This window comes from Cygnus olor, chromosome 2 (genome assembly GCF_009769625.2).
Source record: "Cygnus olor isolate bCygOlo1 chromosome 2, bCygOlo1.pri.v2, whole genome shotgun sequence".
Taxonomy (NCBI): Eukaryota; Metazoa; Chordata; class Aves; order Anseriformes; family Anatidae; genus Cygnus; species Cygnus olor.
This window is the reverse complement of record NC_049170.1, coordinates 68776176-68797651: the sequence shown is the minus strand read 5'-3', so window position 1 is coordinate 68797651 and position 21476 is coordinate 68776176. Positions and strand designations below refer to the sequence as shown.

Sequence of the window (21476 nt, the reverse complement as noted above, 5' to 3'; positions counted from 1 at the left end):
ATATTCACCATTTTTATAAACTGGCTGGCTCTCAGAAATAGAATTTAGACTCCACCAACTCTCTTTCTGCTTGGCAAGATTGATTTTACACTGCCTTCCATAAGTAGATTACCAAAGCAAAATGAAACATCTTGGGCTTTATCTAATGCTTTGCTTCACCAGCCCTACCAAACGTCAAAATATATGAGCAAATGTTAATTCTCTTTGCAGCTTTATTGTAAGCATCTCCCTCTTAACCTCCTCAATTTCTGCCTGAGCAAAAAGAAAGAGAGAGAGAGAGAAAGAGAGAGGGAGAAGCAGAGTCGAGAAAGAGAGAAAAATCAGCCACCACAACCAAAATATCATCGCCACTTAAAGGAGACCATCTCTTTAAAATGCCTTTACAATTTCAACTGCATTAGCCCCTTTTCCTGTGATATAATATAATCCAGTACGATCCAGACTTCACCTACCCCTTGGGCCAAAAAAAATAGATTCGAAGTCTGAATTCTCACATTTTTACAGCCTACCTACAAGATGTTCACTCCATTTTTTATTTTTTTTTAAGCAAACTTCCCTATTTTACAACTGGTCTCCACAAGAAGAAACTTAAGATAAAAACTGCAGTTCCTTACAACCTAACACAGACATCTCAAAATGTCAGTCTGAGCCTTCCTCTAAAACATGAACCATCAATCAGAAATAATCTGTCTCCTGCAAGATTTCAGTAAAGTTCACAACCATGAGATGATGTTGTTGGCATCGACTATGGAGCTTTTCATTTTCTTGAGGGGGAGGGAGCACTCAGTTCTGATTCACCAGTTTTTTGGTTTTTGTTTTCTTTTTCCTCAGAGCACCTAATTTTCAGTATTTGCTTAGCAATGATTCTTTTTAAAATGTCCTTCTTGAGATAGATTTTTGTTTATCTCCACTCTCCTTTAGGACAACTACATGCACAAAATTTTATAGGCTTATAATTCTGTATGCTATATAGAAACATAAATAAAAACCTACAGGTCAACATAAATAAAATAAAACTTTATTTTTTAAATAAAATTATGTTTTGGTTAAAGAAAAGATAGTGTGTCATTTTCTTAGTAGTACAGACAATTTTTTATCCAAAAGAATACATTGTGCTTTATTGTGTCATTTGTCTGAATACAGACTCAGTGGAATATCTAAATGATACCCTGCTCTGAACTCCAAGTTGAAAGTAAGTTTTTATTATACTTGAGGGAAACAATGGGTTCAGCTGCTTATTGCAAGGAGCAATTGTCAAGGGAGAGTTAAACTCAATTACTGTAACCATACTGAATAAAAAATACTGCCAAGAACAAAAATACGCCTGGGTAAAGACAGCCACTGAATAAAAAAATCGACATAAAGCGTATCAAATATTTATTTATCTGGGCAACAAAGGACTATGATACATTGACAGGCATGGAAACTACTGCCGGCACAACTCAATACAATACAACTATAACTGCTTCCAATATGGCCAGTGGAATTACAGGATACCAGGTGGTCCCAAATGTTTGAAGTTCTTTGGAAGGAAAAAAAAAAAAAGGAGAAAAAGAAAAACAAAAGGGAGGAAGGAAAAAAAAAAGGAAAGAAAAGCTAAATCTTGTTTTAAAAGACAATATTAATTTATTGCTCTGATGGTGCTTTCAGGAAAGGGACAGTGGATAAAAATAACTTCTTTCATTTCCCACAACACATAAAGGTTGTAAAACCACTAACATGTTTAAAAATCTTGCCAGGGTCCAACATCACTTAATTTTTTCTGCAATGAGAAACTAAATGTCATACTAATTATATATAAAAATTAATGTTTTTTTATTTGTTCAGCTGCTTCATTGTCGCCTTTAACATGCTACAACAGGGCTAAAAATGATGTATCCCAGAGAAAAACCCCCAAAAAACCTCTGATATCTAAATAAGTACCATGAACCACATGATGAACTAAGAGGGGAAGATTTAAAACCCACTAAACAAGAGGTAAACGAGATCACCAGATAAATAAAAAAAGGCTTAAAACAGACTCACCATATTTACAATTCCCATTAAATTACACATAAATAAATATATACATACATGAACACTGATTCCCTTATATAATAACCGTGAATCGTGTTGCAATAGAAAGTTCAAGTTGGTCGCTTTACCTTTGACAGGAAAAAGTTCTATAACTGAAGATATGACATGGAACTGCTTGTGTTTTGTGTTCAAGTTTATTCACAATACTGATAAAATGTCATCAGTCCTTTTTGCCTTTTGTTTGTTTGTTTGCTGTTGCTGCTGCTGTTGCACTTTTTTCGCTTTTTTCTTAATATGGCTACAATCTTAACTGAAGTTTATGTAAGGGAAGGTGATGATTCAGTCCGGTGAAGCTCATAGAATTTTTTTTTTAAGTATTATTTTTTTTATTTATTTTTAATATATTTTTAGAAAAAAAAGGTCCTTTTTTGTTTTGTTTTTGTTTTCCTCCTTTGTTTTATTAAAAAAAAAAAAGTTCACAAACTCAAGACAGAACTTTTTCTCTTTGCTGGCTCCATCCCCCTGCTCTGTTCTCTTAGGCTCCAAACTGGGGTAGTAAAACGATGGTAGCAGCGGGGGAGAGGAGGGGCGAGTGAAAAGGGAAAAAATGGAATTGTGGATGCTGGGAAAGGGTGCGGGGAGAGGGCAGAGCAGTCCTGCAGAGTCAGAGAACAGGATTGGCAGAAGGACACTCATTCTGTTGCTGTAGCCTGGGGTGCTGGGTGCAGGGAAGAGGGAGGAGGGAGATGAATGGACTGATGGGCTGGTTGTAAGGGGGGAAGGGAGAGGAGTGTGAGGGGGATCCTCACTTTCGGTGCTTCTCCTCTTTGTCGCCGCTTTTGGTGGTGTTGTCTGTGTGGCTGTTGGGATTGTTGCTGAGGTACATTTTGTCCATGGCCTTGAGCGCCTCGGTGAGATAGTTCTGCAGGGCGGTGACGGCAGCGCACACCGCCGGGCTGCCGAAGCCATGCGAGATGAGGTTGAAGTGGGTCAGGCAGCTCTGGATGCCCGGCTCCAAAATGGGGTTGGGCCGCGAGTTCCCCAGGGGAGATCGGTCCTGAGCCAGCAGGTCGGTGAACTCTTTACAGATCTGTCTGTAGCACAAATGGAGCAGAGAGACAGAGAGAGGGAGGGAGGGCAGGAGGGAGGGGAAGAGAGAGGGAGGGAAATGAACCGTCGCTGTCAGCAGCAAAGTCCATGTGCACTCCCTGCTAGATTACACAAGGCCCCGGATCAAGGGGGCTGCTGCCCCGAGTGCACACATGCACACGCGCTCTCCGCCCCTCCTTCTGCACAACCTTTCCCCCGATTCTCACTCTTGGCAGGCACGCACAAACCTTTTCCCCTCACCTCACATACACACACAATTGCGCACACGCCTCACGCCCCAGCCAATGCACAGGCAAACAAGCAGCATGCATATGCGAGCATCTTTTGCCCACCAAATCCCCACATCGCAATCCCCACATCGCAACCCTTCCTGCAAACACACATCCCTTCCCAGCTGGGTTTTGGAACAGAACTGTAACACGGTTTAAAGTTCTCCAGTGAAGGGGAATGGAAGAGATGAGGAGCAATATCCAAAGAAAGGTTTCCAGGGATTTATTTGTGTTTTGGAACTGGAGAGAGCCTTGGGCCTCCTCCTGCACGAGGCTAAAACACGCCCACGTGTCAGGAAGAAAGAGTGAGGGCAGAGAGGGGAACGGAGGCTTTAAATTAGGGTATTCTGAAGCACTTATATATGTACATCTATATCTCGAAATCCGAAGGGACCTTCCCACAGAGGGGAAGGCTGACGCTAACTGGGGTCTGGAAATTTCCTTCCAGGGAGGCAGGAAGGGAGGATACGAGGGCACGGTGCAGAAATGAGGCTGTATCACCCGCTCGCTGCACAAATGGCTGGGGAAATAACACACCTTACAGCAAGAGCTTAGAGGCGTGTTGAAATAGTTTGTGTTCTAAAACCCGCGTTAATGTCTTCCAGCCATAAACTGGCTCCCATCTTCTGCCTGCGCCCTCTGGCACTGTGCCCTTTGGTGACTCCTCCATTGGTAATTAAGGGCTACTAAACAGCCCTTTTAATTTCCAGCAAACATATCAAAACAATCATTTTCTTTTCACAAGCCACCTGGAAGTCTAGTCAGCCCCACCAATGATAAACTCCACTAGCATTTTGACTGCATACAGATTGGCATTTGAAATACATTTTTAATATCCCTATATTCACTAAGTAACAGAGCTCCTAGGGAAGAAAGAACCATTGCAGATTTTAATGAAATGAAATCGGTTTAATGGGCCAGTTTTATTTTACTGTCAATGGGAAACCTTCCCCTTCCACCTAAAGTGATAAGCTAAGTGAAAAGACCTGGAAAATGTTTTTCTTTGAATAGTTATTGCCTTTTCTAAAACTAAACATCCACCCACAATTTTCACAACTCACTTTCAAGGTAATTCTCACAAACCAACTTGATGGAGACCAAGCTGGGTTATGCAGCACTCCTAGAGCGCGAGGGCACACACACCCCCTCACAATTTGCAAAACCATTAGCCACTGACTACGTGGCAAACACTTGCACACAAAGGCCCCAAACCCGGGTCTCTCGCCCTCCCCTCACAATTAAGCAACATGCCAGAAAGGTAAATGTCTTACTTTGTAGCTAGAAGCATGTTTTTTCTTGTGACTTGCTCATTTGGATCGGAATGTTGTCGGTTGAGAAATTCAGCTACTGCTTTGGCAGGAAATTCTGTCTCACAAACATACCCAAAATCTCTAGCTAGATGGACTGCTTCTCCTGCAAAGGGAGATGCGGGAGGAAAACACACAGCTCATCAGTACACATGGCACAGAGGCAAAAATCCATTAGGAAAGAAAGCACTACCTTCTACTCGGGTTCTTCTTCTAAAAGACTTGGACTTGTTTCTTTACAAAAAGGTACGGTAAGAAATACTAATCACGTCTTACCGTGTAGGAGTTGTCTTTGCTTCAGTTTAGGGCAATGCAAATGTGTATTTTCATGATGGCTATTACAAGTGAAATCTCACACTCGATTTTTTTTTTAAAGTTTCCATTGACTAACAGATTTTATACAGACCGGTTCCATGCACCTAGAATGTGCACTTACATTTACACATACACATGTATACAACAGCCATTCATACATATTTCATTCAAAGCTATTTACTCGAGAAATATTTGTTTGCCTCAGCCATGTCTCTATATTCTTTTGCAATGCATCAATGATTAATATTGATCATAATTACTCCTAGAGCTCTTTCAAATAAAATGCATTAAACAGCTAAGTGTTTAAATTTTAACTTGATCGCATATAATTATACATTCACCCCCAAAACGATTAACCATGAGAATTTTAGGGTCATTCCACCGAGTCTGTCTGTTTTGTTGATTTTCAAATCTTTGGTTTTAATTTCCTGAACCAGTTGGTTTTTACTGCAGGGCTTCCTGCCATTAGCTCTAGCTCCGGAAGAACGCATGCGCCAATTAGAGCTTCAAAGCCTCAGTCCAGTGAGCTTGTTTCCATAAAATGGAGCGGATCATAAACAATAACAGTACTCTAGAAAGTGCCTCATCGCTACAGGACTCAAAACCCAAGCAATGTTTATACTATTATCCCCCCAAAATTAGCCACCACCGCTAAGCTAACTGGAGATCAGGCCTCTGTTTTGCTTCTTATTTTTATTAAAAACAAATAATCATTCTTTTAGAGCCATTGTATGCCAAAGCCAAGCAGAACAATAGATTACCATAAAACATCTTCCATATTCATTATTTGTGAATAATGTTAAGCGTCTACCAAATCTAGACTTTTTACAAGTTCTCCCCTCGTGATTTTTTTTTACTATGGTGTGTTGATGCAATTGCAAAGCCTTTTCAAAAACAAGAAGACACAGTAATTTTCACGCAGTATAAATATACTGCAGCTACTAATCTGAATGCTTTTTTAAAAAAAATGAAGTCTGGCATGGCACAGCACTTCTTTCCCCATCCCTTTGAACATGAAACATCTCTAGCAGAACTCAAAGTGACAACAAAAGAAAGCTACAAATTCCCTCCTACACAACCAAACTTAAGCTAACCTGCACAGCCCGGGCTGAGGTTAAAAGCACTCTGCAGACTGAAGCGGTCCAAAACGTTGCGAAACCCACAAGTAAGGAGAAAGGAGGAGGACGTATTTTCTGGTCGTGGGTTTACTTTGTGCCAGCCAGGGTGGAAAAGCAACTGTTTCAAAACTAAATGATTGCAAAGTCTTGAGCTTCCCACCTCCGAGTTCTGAAAGCATAGGGCATCCGAAGGTGTTAAAAGTAAGCTGCACGTTTTCTGGCCAGAGCAAAGTAGAGGAGAATGATATAATGAAGGGAACATATGTTCTGAAAATGAGAACCAAAAGGGAAGTGGGGGAGTGCAACTTTGAGGCTTTCAGGACACCATTAATTCATAGCTTAGGTCAAGGATTCCCAAATTAATTCAGGAAGTAATGGTCACGCATTTCTCAAATGCAGATGTCAGAAAACTCAAATGATTTACTGTTATGTTGCTGGGGGCATGAGGGAGGCGAATCCTAATGTGGCTGCAGCTTTTGACATTTAAGATCGCCTAGTTGTCCACTGGTGGAAGAAGGACGGCAGCAACTCTGCTCCCTGTAACTTCCAATCCAGCACTGGCAGGACCAAGCTCTCAGCCCCTGCTCGCTGCCACCAACAAAACCAGTTTACACTGGGGAGGGATTACTGGCCTGACTATGGGAGCGGGACAGGACCCTGAAAAGATCTAGTCCAAAGCAAATTAACCAACGGTGGGACATGCTGCTGAGTCTGCAGGACTCATGCAAGCCCATTTCAGATTAAAACAAAAGGCAGAGATGTACGTTTTTATCTGACCAAACACAATGCCTCAGCACTGACTCAGGGAAAAAAAAAAAAAAAAAAAAAAAAAAAAAAAAAAAAAAAAAAAAACTAAGCCTTGTCCTGCTGGGGAAAACCAATGGGCAAGGTTTACCCCACCAACCCTCACAGCCCATAGAGTCACTTACCCTCCACCAGCGAAGTGAGCAAGGTGACATTAGCAGCTTTGCGCCTCCCGGCTGGCAGGTTTAGCCCTATTTTGTCCAGTTTCTCTCTGAGAGATCGCCCTCCATTTTTGGACTTTGCCCTGCACCACAACAGAAAGATGGTTAGAAGAGAGGGCCGGGATTTGCACCAGGACACCGTGCTCCTACAGAAGGGGCGTTGAGGAGAGGTTTGGGGGGGATTTGCTGTTTGAAGGGGTGTTGAGGGGAGGTTTTTGGGGAGAAAGGGCTGAAAGCTGAGCCTAATGCATGGATGGGAGCTGCACAGTGAGGTGACAACCCTCTTCGCACCCTCACCCGCCATGTCCCTGAAGGGGCTGCCTGCTCTCTGATGAGGGCCACTACGTATTTCACTAACTGGGAAGGTCAGGAGCCCACACCACCACACATGAACGGGGAGATGAAAGCACAGGGGTTCATCTCCCCACAGATGAGCTTCCCAACAGAGATGGGGACAGGAGACTGACCACTTTGGTCAATTAACCCAGGAGTTTATCGCCTGTGTTTTATCCCCTGGATTTTATTCCCTGCCCAAACACTCTTTAATTGTCTGGACTACGTTACATCAGGGGGGGTGGTCTCCACAGCCCAGGGGCTTGGGGGTGCCACTGCTATTGGGGTACATGACATGACGAAAGGGCACCCACGACAGGCCCCGTTGTCATGGCTAGAGCGCCCCCCCCCCGCTTCTGCCGGCTCTGCCCCGACCCCTGGCGGCAGGGGGGGTGCGCGCTGAGCCCCCCCCCCCAACTCTCCCCCCCCCTTCTCAGCTCGCGGGCGCCCGTTAGGGCGGTAACGGTCGGCGGCGTCCCCCCGCCTCACACACACACACACGGAGCCCGCCGCCCCTCACCTCCGCAGCACTCCGCCCAGCAGGGAGGCGTTGAGGCACTCGGGCGGCGAGAGGCGTCGCTGCACTTCCGCCACCGTGACCTTGTACTTGGAGGTGGAGCTGAGCAGCGAGAGGCGGCCCGGCACCGAGCAGAAGACCTCGTTGGGGTTGACCACCCCGCCGAAGAGCGCGTCCTTGTTGATGGGGATGGAGGAGACGGCGTTGTTGTTAGACTTGGAGAGGGACACGGGGCCTGCAGGGAGGGAGGAGCAGGGCGGTGAGGGTGAGGAGCGGGCGGGGAGACAGGGCAGGAGGAGGAGGAGAGGCGGCCGCCGGACTACGGGGGGGGGACCGGGGGGGTGAGGCGAGGGCAGGCACCCCTTCGTCCGCAGGGGGAGAGCGGAGCGGCTGCCCTCCACCAGAACAACGCCATCAAGCGAGGGAAAACAAACGGGGAATCCAGCGCTGGACGCCGAGGGAGGCGATTCCCGGGGGGCCGCGGCCACCCGGGCCCCTTTTCCCTCTCCCGGGGCCCAGCGGGAGCCTTCAGGCTCCGTCCTCGCCCGTGCCCCCCAGCCCCGGCCCGAAGGGGCCCCCGCCGTTTTGGATAGATGGCTTGTGACATTAATAGCTCTGGGAGGGCTAATAGATACGCCAGGAGTTAAACGAACTCTTGAGATTACTAATAAAAGAGCCAATTATCATGTCGACTCGGAAAGAGCATCTCTTAAGATTTATCCCTTGCACGTCTAATTTGACGTGACAAAGGCTTCGTGGGCAGGGGAAGGGGATGAAACTTTAAGCGCGGCGGCTGAGCTCGGGGGGAGTGTGGCGTGAGCCGGCACCTTGCTTAGCACAGCACCCCCGGGTGGCTTTGCACCTTCACACCCAGAGCAGACCGTCCTGTGCCGCCTTCCCATCCCTCTGCTCGTCCGGAGCGCAGTGGGAGCACACGTCCGAGCGGAGACACGCCGACAGTGCCCTGCACACACCGCTCCGGGACCGGCCTCCCAGCAGTTTCAGCCTCCCAGCAATCCCAGCTTCCCAGCAATTTCAATCTCAAGCGAAGCAAAGAGCACAAAGCTAAGCACAACTGAGTTCCCAGCATCTAGCCCCTTGCTCTCCAGCAGCCCAGCTAGTGTCCGTTGCACTTTAACCACGAAAGCACGAAGGGGAAGGAAGAGATTGTTCTCCAGAGCCCAGTTTGCCAACAACGATTAAACATCGATGCTCTGCGCAGAGCTGGGAAGGGAGCCGCTTGCCGAGGCACCAGAGCACCGGCTCGGCTTTGTTGGACATTTCCAGGGCAGGGCTGAGCCCGGCTGCCCTGCTCTGCCTCCGAGCCCCCGGCCAGCGGCGCCCAGGCTCTGCCACCACGCGCGAGGAAGCGGCTCACCTTTCTTAATTACAGTTTGATCCGGAATGTTAATACCGGGGTCTTCTACGTGCTGCAACGAAAGGGAGAGAGGCGGGCTGTCAGTGCGCGGCGCCGGCGAAAGGCAGCGGGGCGTGGGAGGAGAGCCCCGAAGGGCACCGGGCAGAGGGAAAGCGACAACGGGGGGTCGGGGAGGAGACGGGGTTCGGGGGCGCTTCCTTCGCACGGAGGAACCCTGCCTCCCTCCCCGCTCTTCTCCACGAAAAACGAGAAAAATTAATAATGATAACAACAACAACAAAAAAAGAACAAAGATCCACCCCACACCCTCGGGACTCGCCCTGCCGAGCCCGACGCCCGGCCGGCCTCCAGCCTCCCTTTCTGCCTCTCCGGCCCGGCCTCTCCCCGTCGCAGGGGAGCACAAAGAAGCGCCCGCACCACACCGACGGGGCGATCCGAGCCGAGCCAGGCCGGGCCGAGCCCCTGCACCCCCGGGGTCCCCACTATTATCCGCTCGCACTTTTGCGCACTGGAAGCTGCAGATGGGGTTTTGCGCGCCCGCGCCGCAACGTGATTAGAAAGTCAAATGAAATCATGTTTTCTAATTCAAAAAAACTGACAGGCGATATAATGTCTGGCTGTGTTTACAAATTAACACCAGTGGTGCTGAGATAGAAGATTTCGCAATCGTTACAAAACACAGGCACTACCATTTAAAAAACTATTACTCCTTCTCTAGTCTTTGTCCAACAATAATACTGATTCTAACATTTTCCATTCTGTCTTGGATTTATGCTCCTGTTAATTGTGCCTGATCTCAATGATTCCGGGTGGATGGTACTAAGTTGCTTTATTACAGGTTTTATTATACTCAATGCTCTCATTTGTAACTTGCCTAAAGTGCTTCTGGATTTAAGTATAATTAAATTGAGAAATGTTCAGAAATGACTACTGCTGCAGTTCTTGTGTTTTAACTATATGGGGAAATATGATCCCTTTATGCATGCACCCTAAACCCATAAAGTAAATGTAGTGTGGCATAATACTTTTATTTGTGTTATTTCTACACATATTCCATACAGGGAAGACTGTTAAGTTTAAAATCCCACAGAGATATTTATGATTAAATAATTTTCACCGTCTACTTGATTTTCTTAAATATTTAGCAGTCCCTTTATTAAAGGTTAGCTGTTGCAGCAACAGAAAATTTCAAAAAATCACACTTTCCACGACCCAAATTTCTGCAAAGGATTTTTTTTGTTGTTGTTTCATAACTAGATAAACGTTCTCAAAAGATACATTCTCTTATTTTTATGCCTTCCTTCATGCGTCCTGCTGATTCAGTTTTACAGAGAGGAAAATAAAAATGGCTGGGCTGGTGTAAGGATTTAAACCAGATGGCATTTTGTTTTCACAAACTATAGCAATGCTATTAATTAATAGATCTTACAAAGGCAAATAAAATGATTTGTACTTAAAATATCTGCACAAGAGGCTTCCCAAGCCAGCCCACTGCAAGGAAGCACAATCACAGTGAGGGGGAATTCAAGAGAACATTTTAGGTCACGTTCCTACAGCAATCAGGGGCTCGCAGTCAACAAATTAGTTTATTCTTACTATTGCCTCCATGTTATTTTATATCAGGTTAAAAGAATCGACCTGTTTTTAACGGATCCAAATTGCTTACTAAATCCTCCACTTTGGTAAACGTACGCGTTTATTGCAAAACTGCTAAACATAACCAGCAATTTTCTGTGGCTAATTTAGCCAGATGAGGGCTGTAATAAATTCACTATTTTCCCCGAATATAATTTACAAAAGATTTCAAAATGACCCCCCAAAATAGGTAAGTTCATCTGAACATTATCCTTGCAACACGAAACTGTACTCATTAAACTGTCAGCGAATATATTGTTGTAATATTTGATCTTGTAATTTGGGATGGCATTTCAGCAAAAATCACATCCAGATACCACAATTCCCTCCTCCTCTTTCCTCGTTGCAAAGTAAAGCAGCTTCAGCCCCTTAGCACAAGCTCTGTGGGCTTTAATAAATTTATTGGCATGTTCTAATTCTATTTTCAGGGAGAAACCCAGAAAGATGAACTTTGATCATAAGCAGTCATTCCTATCACATTGCATAAGGCCACTTTCCTAACTGAACAATAGCACGGCTGGCTTTGTAAACAGCCCTCGTGCTAATGTCATGCTCAATTAGGAATCATTTTTAAATCTGTATTTATTGATAACAAAATTAGATCCCCCAAATAACACACCACCCGATAGGCTCCAAACATTTAATTTAATATAGGGTGTAGCAGATCTGGCTAGAATTTGGTAACCTATAGCTAATGATTTATGAGGTCATCCCTCTGCACTACTGCTAAAAGAATGAGGCAGCATTTTAATATAGCTTTCCTCTGATTTGTCAATTAATTCCTTTGGAGAAGAGGATCTGCCCATATCCTCTTACAACTTTAGATGTCATTATCCTGTATGCCAATTCTGTAATCACGGGGAACGTTTTTTTTCCTTCTCAGACCACTTTCACCCACTTTTAATTTTTTTTTCCTTCTTGTTTCCCCTCTTTCCCTTTACGTTTCCCTGGGAGGACATTTAATGAGATCTCGCATTTCAGACTAATGTTTTTCCCAAGGCAGCGAGAAATCCCCAAATGAACGGCCCTGTGGTGATATTATACATTCTTCCAATCGTAACAGCTTATTGTCATTGAGAAGGAAAGATATTGTTAACAATGACAGTAATTTGATTTATTTATATTTTAGCGGGCACACTAACAGGGAGGCATCATACATCGACGAAACTCAAGAACCCATTGTTCTGGGTGGGGGGCTCGGGGTCTCATTGCCCCCCTCCCCTTTTTGCTTAGTGGGGAGAGATCCCCTTCCCCTCACCCTCTGCCCCCCGACGGGTGGCAGAGGGATGCGGGGAGTGGTGCTGGAAGGATGCAAGGGCCCGAGCAGCGGGACTTACCGGCACGTCCTCGATGGCGTGAGGGATGGAGTGTAGGGGCAGGTCGGCCAGCCCCGAGCCCAGCCCGTGCGGGGCGTGCAGCAGGTCGTCGTGCCGCCGGTAGTCCCTGCGGGGGTCCAAGCCCGAAAGCTGGTGGGGGAGCCCCCGGTGCGTGTGCAGGAGCCCCGTCTCCTGGCTCTGCCTCTGTCCCGGCCATCCTGGGTGCTGGGGCTGCGGCTGGGCGTGGAGGGGGTTGAGGCTGTAGGGGTCGTTCACGTGGGAGTAGGGGTCCTGAGACTGGGGGTAGATGGGCTGGTAAGGGGGGGGGAAGTAGGGAGGCTGGAAGTCGGCGTTGGGGGTGTGGGAGAGCGGTGGGGCGCTGGTGTAGGGGGACTGACCCACGGTCCCCAGCTGGGGCAGCCGGGCCGTCCCGTTGCTGGTGCTGTCGTGGCGCTCCTAGGGTGTGGGGGTGTCAAAATGGGGTGGGGGAGGGGGGGAGGACACGGGGAGGAGAAGGAGGGGGGGAGAAAAGAAAAACAAAAGATAAAATCAAACTGTTTCTCGTCAAAAGCGGCTTCCAAATTTCGCCCGCCGGGCGATCCGCCCGTTCGGAGACAGAGCTGGGGATTTCTCTGCCCCCCCCCCCCGCCCTTCCAACAAAATCCTGAGGCGCTCTCGCTTCTCGAATACTAACAATAACGACGACGATAGCAGCGGCGATAGCACTACTCATACCAGGACTGCTCACAACAATTCACGAAACGTTGCGGCGGCACAGCGTGGATTCCCGACCGATCGCGCCCGGGCGTTGCGGGAGCAGGTATTTGCCGCAAATAAAAAGAATCATTTCTAAGCGGGCCGTAGGAAAATAATAATAATAATAACGCTCCTGCCACCCAAAAAACGCTCCCGCCGGCCCTGAACAAAATTAAGACGGAGTCAGCCGCCGAGATTGCCGCTAACGCATCCCAAGAAAAACGTGGGAAATCAAAGACCACTGCCACCTTGTTACCAGAAGATGCCGAAATGGGCTCTGACCACCCACCCGTTCCCCTTGCAACTTCGGCAAACGTGTCGGGGCGAAGGCACGGCCGCGGGACCCCCCCGCAGCCCACCCGGGGGCAAAGCCGCGCCGAGCCCCCCGTTTGCCCGACGGAAATGGGGGTCGGCGGTGGGACGCGGGGTCTCCGGCTCTGGAGGCTCCTGAGGCCGGGCAAAAGAGCCCGCAGGTACGTCCGGTGAAAAAGGCATGGCCTCCGCGGAGGAAGAGGAGGAAGAGGAAGGGGGGGCCGGAGGGAAAGAGCCACGGGCCCGCAAAAAGGAAACGGGAAAGCTGGAAATATCCCGTTTGCAGGTGGTAAGGGGGAGAAATCTAAGCGGCGGGGTCCAAGCAAAGCCTTTTGCCGTTCGCAAATCACAAATAATAGAATGATATGAAATGAAATGAAAAATGAAATGAAATGAAATAAAGACAGTAAGGAAAAAGAAAAAAAAAAGAAACGAAGAAAAAAAAAAAAACAGAAAAAAAGCGGGGAAAAAAAAAAAAGGAAGGGAAGGTAAAGCACCGATTTAATAAAAATGCAGGAAGGAAAAAGAGCCCTCTCCGGCAAGCTGGATGCGAAAGCCCGGCTGCCACCGCCACCGCCGCCAACAATAGCAACACCCAGCGCCCGATCCCCCTCCGAGAGAGCCGCGAAGCCACTCACCATAGCCGAAAACTGTGCACTAACATCTGCGAAGAGTCTGGGTTTACGAGGCAGGGCAGAAAAAAATAACGATAATAACAACAACAACCAAAAAAGCAGAGCAAAATGACCAGAGCTGCGCGCACAGCCCCGGCGGAGCCTGCGCGGGCGCGGAGGGAGCGCGGCCGGAGCCCGGCGCTAGGCGCGGGGGGGACCGGGGCGCCGGGTCTGCTCCGTGGGTGCGCCACGATAATCCATCAGAACTTGCACCGATCTCGGCTGCCCTTCATCGGCTCTTGCAAAGGCGAGCTCTCTCTCTATCCTGGCGTGGTGTGAGGAGTCAAAGTTGGGAGCTTTTTTGTTTTGTTTTGTTTTTTTCGCCTTTTTTTTTCTTTTTTTTTCCCGCTTTTTAGCGTATGTGTTTGTTTCTTAATCCTTTTTTTTTTCCCTCCTCTGTCTCTTTCTTTTTTTTCCTCTTTTGACTTAGCTGCTGGTTCACTTGAGCTCCTAATAACAGATCTGCTGCCTTCCTGGAGACTCCTAATAGCAGATATTCATGACTATTAATATTACACGAATACTTAATAAGGGAAGAATGGCTGGAAATCGAGCGTGAAGCGAGAAGGCAACTCAAGGCAGAGCCTGTTCTAAATGACGTCCATTGAATGAAGAATCAGTGTATCTAATCAGAGATGGGGGAGAGAGAGAGAGAGAGAGACAAAAAGGGAGAGAGAGGGAGAGCGAGAGGGGGGACATGCTGCTGCGTCTGACGAATCACAGGAAAGGGGCAACATTTTAAAAGGTTGCAAGGCATGCAAAAGTGAAAGAGAAAGAGATCCGGAGAGAGGGAGAGGGTGGGAGCCGGGAGGGGGGTGCGGTGGGAGTGAGGGTGGGGCGAAAGGGGGGGGGAGGACGGGCACAGAGAGAGAGGGGAGGGGGCGCGGGATCCCCCCTTCCTTCCCTTCCCCTCGCTTCCTTCCCCTTCCCTTCCCTTCCCTTCCCTTCCCCCAGTCCATCTTCCCCTGCCCCCGCGGGCCGGCGAGGGCGCACCTCGGGCTGCGGCTGCTGGGCGAAGCCGGCCTCAAAGTCCACGGCGAAGAGCGGCTGCTGGCTCCCTGCTTGGCTCTTGCCACCCTCCGAGGAGCCCCCGCCGCCTCCTTTCCGCGGGGTGGGCTCCGGGGGGGCCGCCCCCCCCCCCGCCGCCGCCGCCGCCCCGTCCATGCCTCGACGGCGCCCCGCCGGGGGGCTCCCAGCGCCGCCGAGCCGGCTCGCCTCCGTGCGTCCCGGAAAGCGGCTGGGAAAGCTTTTTGGTCTTTTTTTTTTTTTTTTTGGGTGTCTCCCCTGCTCCGTCTCAGCCCTCCTCCGCCTCCCCGTCGCCGTCCTCCTCTTCCTCTTCCTCCTCCTCCTCTTCGAGGCCGAGGCGAGCCCAGGGTAGGGGGCTGGGGAGTCCTGGGAGCATTCACCGGGCTCCCCTCGGCCCCTCTCTCGGAGGAGCCGGGAAAAGAAAGAAGGGGGGGAAAAGACAGCGGGCGGGGAAGGAAGGCGGGGGGGGGGGGGGGGAGAGGGAGACGGGAAAAGAGGCACGGCGAGAGCTTCTCCCGGCCCAGACAAGCCGGGGCTCCGGCGCAACCCGTCGGACTGGCTGCACAACTCCCCAGCTACTCCCTCGGCCAGGCGCTGCTCCACTTTCCGCTGCCCGGCCCCGCAACGGCGGACGGGAACGGCCGGGCTGCGCCCCGCTGCTGTCCCCCAGGTCCTTTTCTTTCCTCAGAGCCTGCCCCCCACAGGGAAGGAGCTCCCTCCCCCCCCTGTTTTTTTTCCCCTTCCCCCGCAAACCCCCTCGCAGCCCGCATCCCTTCCCAGGAGCGGCAACCCGCAGCCAGGGGCACCGGCGTGCCACATCCCCTCAGCGCGGGGCCGACAAAAGGCGCTGAGGACAAAATCCCACGCCTAAAAACCCCTCGTCCTGGGTGGGGGAAGAGGGGGAGAGGTACAGCTTGCTCCCCAAGTCCAGCCGGGGGAAAACACTTAAGAAAAAAAAATAATAGTAATTAAAAGATAGCCCTGACACCTCATTCCTAGAAATCAGGCTTCCGCCAGCGAGTGGATCTAAGCACTCGGCTCCCACGCCTGGAGAGCAGCTTCATCCCAACGGCTCGATCCAGGATCCGAGCACCAAATAATTTAATCCCCGACGAGTGTGGCGAGTCCTCCATCCCTTTCCTACGCTACAGCATCGCAAAAGCCGTGGCGGGGGAGGACGGGAGCGTGCCCCACCGGTCCCCTGGCGTAGATGTCGGCAGAGGCTCCGCCGAGGCTGGGGCTGCCTCCCCGCCCGGCTCAGCACCAAAGAAATACATTCATTTGCACAGTGCAGTCCTTTATTGCGCGGTTCGAGTGCACGGCACAAGCAACTTTTGCGAAACGCGGGACAATGGTATTCGTTGGTTTGGGACGAGGCAAACCATCCCGGGCATGGCTCTTCTTCTTCTTCTTCGTCGTCTTCTCCTTTCTGGCAGGTCAAAAGCCACTCGCCTATTTCTCAAGAGACGGATGCACACCCATACACAGACATGCGCGCACCCGGGGCTGTGCTGAACGGCTCCCAGCCCCCGTTAGGTGGGCTCTGCGCTCCCAGGAGGACCCAAAATCCCTGCCCAGAGCCAGGGGAGCGCGGCCCTGCGGGGCGGAGGCTGGCTGGGGGGGTGGGCGCCGCTCCGCAGCCCCGGATTGCGGCTCCGCAGCTGGCCCCGCAAGGCACGCGGCTCGCAACGAGCGAGCCGCGGCTCCAGCGAAATATAGGATTTTAGATGTCGGTCCCGAGTCGATCAATAGGGGTGCCTCGGGCACCTGGCGTGCGAGAGCGATTCTCTCTCTTCCCTTTGTCTCCTTGCCCTTTCATTCATCCAGCCATCCGTCCATCCATCCATCCATCCACACGGATGAGCGTAGCATCCTACAGAGCCTTATCTATAGAGGATCTACATAGAGACAAGACCGCTGCTGCATCCTCCGTACTGCTCGTCTTCCCTCACACACTGCCGACAAAGCTGGGTTTCCACAAGCCCCGAAGTTCCTGGGGAAGGACCCCAGCCCCTCTCCAGCTGCAGGACCGCGAGGAAGCCTGGCGAAGGAGCAGAAGTTTTCCTAAACGAAATTCAGAGATCGATGGATGCTGCGGGGTCCCGCTCGCAGCTGAGTGGCCCGGGGCTGTCTGCCCCGGCCTGGGAAAGCGCTTACCTCACATTCCTCATACTTGATATTATCCGTCAGTTTCCAAAGCATTTTCATGGATTGGCGTGAGAGAGGATTTGTTTCTCTTTGCCTTTCACTAAAGTGGTGCCTCTGGTATGCGGAGCGCGGCTGGCGGAGGCTGTGCACAGCTCCTCTGCGCGCTCTGAGATCTCCCTCTAATGGTCGAAACTTTTCCCTTTTCCAGCTCTTTACCAACAGCCTAATCGCCTCATTAGCATATCAACAATAGCCCAATTGCTCTCCAGCACAACAACCTGCAGCGGCGGACACAGGTACAACGGACCCACGGGCCACAGGGCTTTGCCGAGCCACGCGTGGGGGCTGCGGCCCCTGACCACCCGTGCGCGGCTCCCCCCGCCTGCTTGGAGTTTGGGACTAGCCGAGAAGCCACCCTTCTCGTTCCTTTTTGGGGTTTTTCCTCCTCTTTCCACCGGGCTGAAAACACCCAAGAGGAGAGCAACGAGACCCGGGCCGCGCTCTGGCCAGCTGATTGGTCTCTGTGGAGGCTGCTGCTGCCCTCCGGCTTTGATTTTTTTTTTAATTATATTTTTTGGTGGATATTTAAAAATCTTCTGTCTTTTGCAAACTCTTTGCTTCCTCTCGGGTCTGTTGACTATTGCTCTTCAAACAAACAAACAAACAAAAAAAACCAACATAACCTCCCAGACAGCATTAGGCGAGCGCTAACGCGAACGCATCCGGAGCCAAAATATCTTTTGCAAGCACTTCGACAGAGGGACAGAACAATGGCCATAATAAAACTTGGGTTGTTTCTTAGGTGGAGCGCTTCGTTTGCCTACCAATCCACTGCTAACTGAGCGCTCCTCCTGCCCTCCTCTAGGGTTTCTTTTCCAACCTCTTCTTTTTTTTTTTTTTTTTTTTTTGTTTCCCGCGATGCCCAGCCTCGCTCCCACCACCGAAAGGTTTCTTTTCTTTTGCTCCATTTCCCCATTTTTCCCCTCCTTGCGGCCGCTGCCTCGGGCCTGGCACGGTTCGGCCGGGTCCGGGCCCCCAGACCCGCTGCGGAGTGGGGCACGCAGGGGACCCCCATGCAAACCTCCAGACCTGGGGAAACCCCCCCAGGGGGCACCCACCGACACCACGGCCGTATTCACCGCCTGCAGAAACGAGCAACCCTTCTGGCCGCGGGGAACCCATAGGGGTGCCCACGAGGGAGCCGAAACACGCTGCCCTGCGCATCCCCAGCCCCAAAACGCAGCGCTTTCCTCCCCTCTCCCCTCCTCCTCCTCACTCATCCCCCACTCCTCGATGCTCTTTATTTTTTTTTTCTCCTCTCCCCTCACCAGCTCTTTTGTCTGCAAGTGGCAGGAGAGTAAATTGTTGGTTTTACTCCCATTGAGGTTCAAATGGAGCTGGCAGATTCAGGCCGGCTAATGCGGGCCGGGGAAGGAGGGAACCCAGGGGGTTGCCGCGCCTTAGCGCCGGCCTGGCGGGGCAGGGCCGAGGAGCGCGGAGCCCCCCGCCCGGGACAGCCCCCTGGGGCTGCGGGCACGGCTCCGCACGGCCCAGCAAAGCCGCAGGGGTGGCTCAGCGAAAAGGAGGGAAGGGGCGCACGGCAAAGCCGGGAGTGAATTTCAAGGTAGATAGACCGTAAGTGAAATCGTGTAGGGGTTGATTTCAGGAGAAAACTAAAAATAATAATAACAACAAAATCCTCTTTTGATCACTTCTGCGCGCCGACCTGATAAAAGAACGCCGGGACTAACTGGGAAAATAACTTAAGGGATATATTTGTTTACTTCATGAAAGAAAGAGTGAGAAAGAGGGAGAGAGAGAAAGAGGGAGAGAGAGAAAGAGGGAGAGAGAGAAAGAGAGAGAGAGAGAAAGAGAGAGAGAAAGAGAGAGAGAGAGAAAGAGAGAGAGAGAGAGAAAGAGAGAGAGAGAGAGAAAAGAGAGAGAGAGAGAAAGAGAGAGAGAGAGAAAGAGAGAGAGAGAGAAAGAGAGAGAGAGAGAAAGAGAGAGAGAGAGAGAGAGAGAGAAAGAGAGAGAGAGAGAGAGAGAGAAAAGCACAGGGAAAGACTTAGTCGCGAGACTCGAAAAGTTGGGAGCAGAAAAGATGGGCTCCCATCTTGCGCTGCACTGTCCGGGAAAAAGTAAATCGTTTTCCGCAGCAAAAACAAGAGTGCTTTAACAGCCCCCTTCGCCTTCAGTTTTTATTAACTGCCCAAATCGCGGCCGCACATTCCGGAGGCTGCGGGATTTCCCAGAACCGCCCCGGTTACCCCACGCGTGGCGGCTCCCCCATAGGGCGGAGGGGTCCCTGCGGCCCCATGGGGCCGGGGCCACGCTGCCACCCCCCAGCCACCCTCCCCAACTTCAACTCGCCCCGGGGGCCGCTCCCGGCACCCCTCCGGCCGGGTAGGAAAAGCGGGAGGCTTTTTTTTCCGCACAGGATGGGCTCGGGGAGCCCACGGCGTGGCTGTCCCCCTGCAACAGGTAGCAAGCGGTGGGATTGGGCTGGGGGGCACAGGTAGACGCACCCCACAATTTAGCCCTCTTCTTCCCCCGCAGCCAGTGGCTGCAAGGCCCGACACCTTCCCCCGTTCCAGCCCTATCTCCCCTCCCAAAATAACACCACCACCCCAAAACAACAACAACAAAAAAATCCAACAGCAAAGAAGGCTCACGTTACCTGCCAGTCCCCCATTTTGGCAAGGATGGACATCCTGGCTGCGGGCTGCGTATCCCCAGGTCCCCTCTGGTCATGGACTACGATTTACCCGCAACACCTGTGGGTAAATCCTCCCCTTACCTGCGCCGGGACTCTCTCACCTGGCCATAAAGAGCTAGGTGCTCCCTGCCTGCGCCTGCGCGCTACTTGCGCGCTGCCTGCGCGCTGCCCCCCGCCGCCGCGCAGCCCCAGGGCTGCCCCGGGCTGGGGTGGGGACGGGCGAGCCCCCTGTCCTTCTATTCCTCCACCCCCCGGGGGAGCAGCGGGTTCCCTCGGGGGCGAATTCCTAACTGCGACAGTGATAATAATAACAACAATAACCGGCCTACAATAACAGCCCTAAATACAAAGCGCCTCGGGGCTGGAGCTTCCGAACTAGCCCAAGGGGGGAACGGGGGTGCTGCAGGTTGCCGGGGGAGCTGGGAGGAAGTAAGAGAGACGCAGATGATCTTCCCAGCCCCCCTACGAGGGGGTAAAGGGGGTCCCCGCCGCCGTTCCCCATCCCGGCCGGTTCCGGGGATGCTGCGACCCCTCTAGGACATCCTGAGGGCTTCGGCCTCCCGGTGCCCGAACCTCCCACCCCTATTTTCTTCCCCCCTCCTTCCTCCCCCCTCCCCCCCCCCCGACCCTATTTTCGAGTGCCGAAATGCCTCTGGAAGGCGGCCCGGCTTTAGGGCAGTTTTGATTTCCCAGGCCGAGGAGCAGGGTGTCGGGGGGGACTGCCATCCATCTGGACTTTGAAGGCGCAGAGAAAAAGCTGTTCGCATCTCGCAGCCGGGACAACGCTGCACCCTGTCCCGTCTGCGTGTCACCCCCAGGCCTGCCAAAAGACAGGGCGACACCGAGGGAGGACAGCAGCGTCTGGCCGGGAAACGGGGTCCTGGGCTGGGCTCAGCCCCCGGGGAGGGGGCAGGGGAAGGGGCCTGGGGGCAAGGAGGGGAGGACAGAGCCGGGGATCCCGGGGGCTCCTGCGCGGAGCGCGCTCAATAGGCCGTGAGAGGCGCGCTGCGCACCGCTGCTCCCGGCGCCTGCCCGCGGTGTACAGTTAGCGTCAAATTACAGCAATTAGCCGGGCACCGGAATTTAATTACCCGGCCCTGCCCCTTCCCCCACCCCCACGCCGGGCCCGGGGAAGCTCCCGAGGAAAGGCGGCCCTTTGCCCAGCGGGAGAAGCGTGAAAGTTGCGCGGCTCTGGGGCTTCCCTGCCTGCTCCCCGGTCGCTCTGCCCCTCCGAGCCGCCCCGGGGGTGCAGCGATTTTCTTCTTACAATTACTTAAAACGTTACTTTCTATCATTTTTTTTATTTTTTATATATATATATATACGTATGTATATTTCCAGGGAGAGGCGGGGGAATTAATCCGGTCTGAAGCAGGCCTTTGGCGAAAAGTTCCTGGTAAACTTGGCTGCCACTCTTTTCGTATCCTGCTGTCGGGATCGCCCCCTGCTCCCATCCCCCGCCCCCTGGCCCCCCCCAGCCCCGCACGGACGGGAGCCGTGCGCTTGGCCGGGAGGCGGCCGCAACATGGTTTTGGGGACCCCGGGGCAGCCCTGGCTGGCATCGG

At 51.5% G+C, this 21476-nt stretch overlaps 1 protein-coding gene across 4 annotated transcripts; it reads right to left on the bottom strand.

The window, feature by feature from the left end:
- Positions 1-1360: 1360 nt before the first annotated feature.
- On the bottom strand, positions 1361-20028 carry TFAP2A (transcription factor AP-2 alpha). Of its 4 annotated transcripts, XM_040548757.1 has the most exons (8): positions 15015-15120; positions 13986-14504; positions 12301-12735; positions 9329-9380; positions 7954-8185; positions 7065-7183; positions 4667-4808; positions 1361-3110 (listed from the first exon to the last, which is right to left on the bottom strand). In XM_040548757.1, exons 2-8 carry the CDS (start codon positions 13986-13988, stop codon positions 2822-2824), a joined length of 1272 nt encoding a protein of 423 aa, XP_040404691.1. In that variant the 5' UTR covers positions 13989-14504; positions 15015-15120; the 3' UTR covers positions 1361-2821. The 4 variants fall into 4 exon arrangements, with proteins under 4 accessions (XP_040404691.1, XP_040404689.1, XP_040404688.1 ...); XM_040548755.1 differs by lacking the exons at positions 13986-14504; positions 15015-15120 and adding an exon at positions 19873-20028; XM_040548754.1 differs by lacking the exons at positions 13986-14504; positions 15015-15120 and adding an exon at positions 17205-17512.
- Between the last annotated feature and the right edge of the window lie 1448 nt (positions 20029-21476).

Coding starts and splice junctions, on each gene's coding strand:
- TFAP2A (XM_040548754.1), bottom strand. CDS start 17,255: ATGAAAATGCTTTGGAAACTGACGGATAATATCAAGTATGAGGAATGT. Junction 9,381..12,300: donor ACGCCATCGAGGACGTGCCG/GTAAGTCCCGCT, acceptor CTTTCGTTGCAG/CACGTAGAAGACCCCGGTAT. Junction 4,809..7,064: donor GCTCACTTCGCTGGTGGAGG/GTAAGTGACTCT, acceptor CTCCCTTTGCAG/GAGAAGCAGTCCATCTAGCT.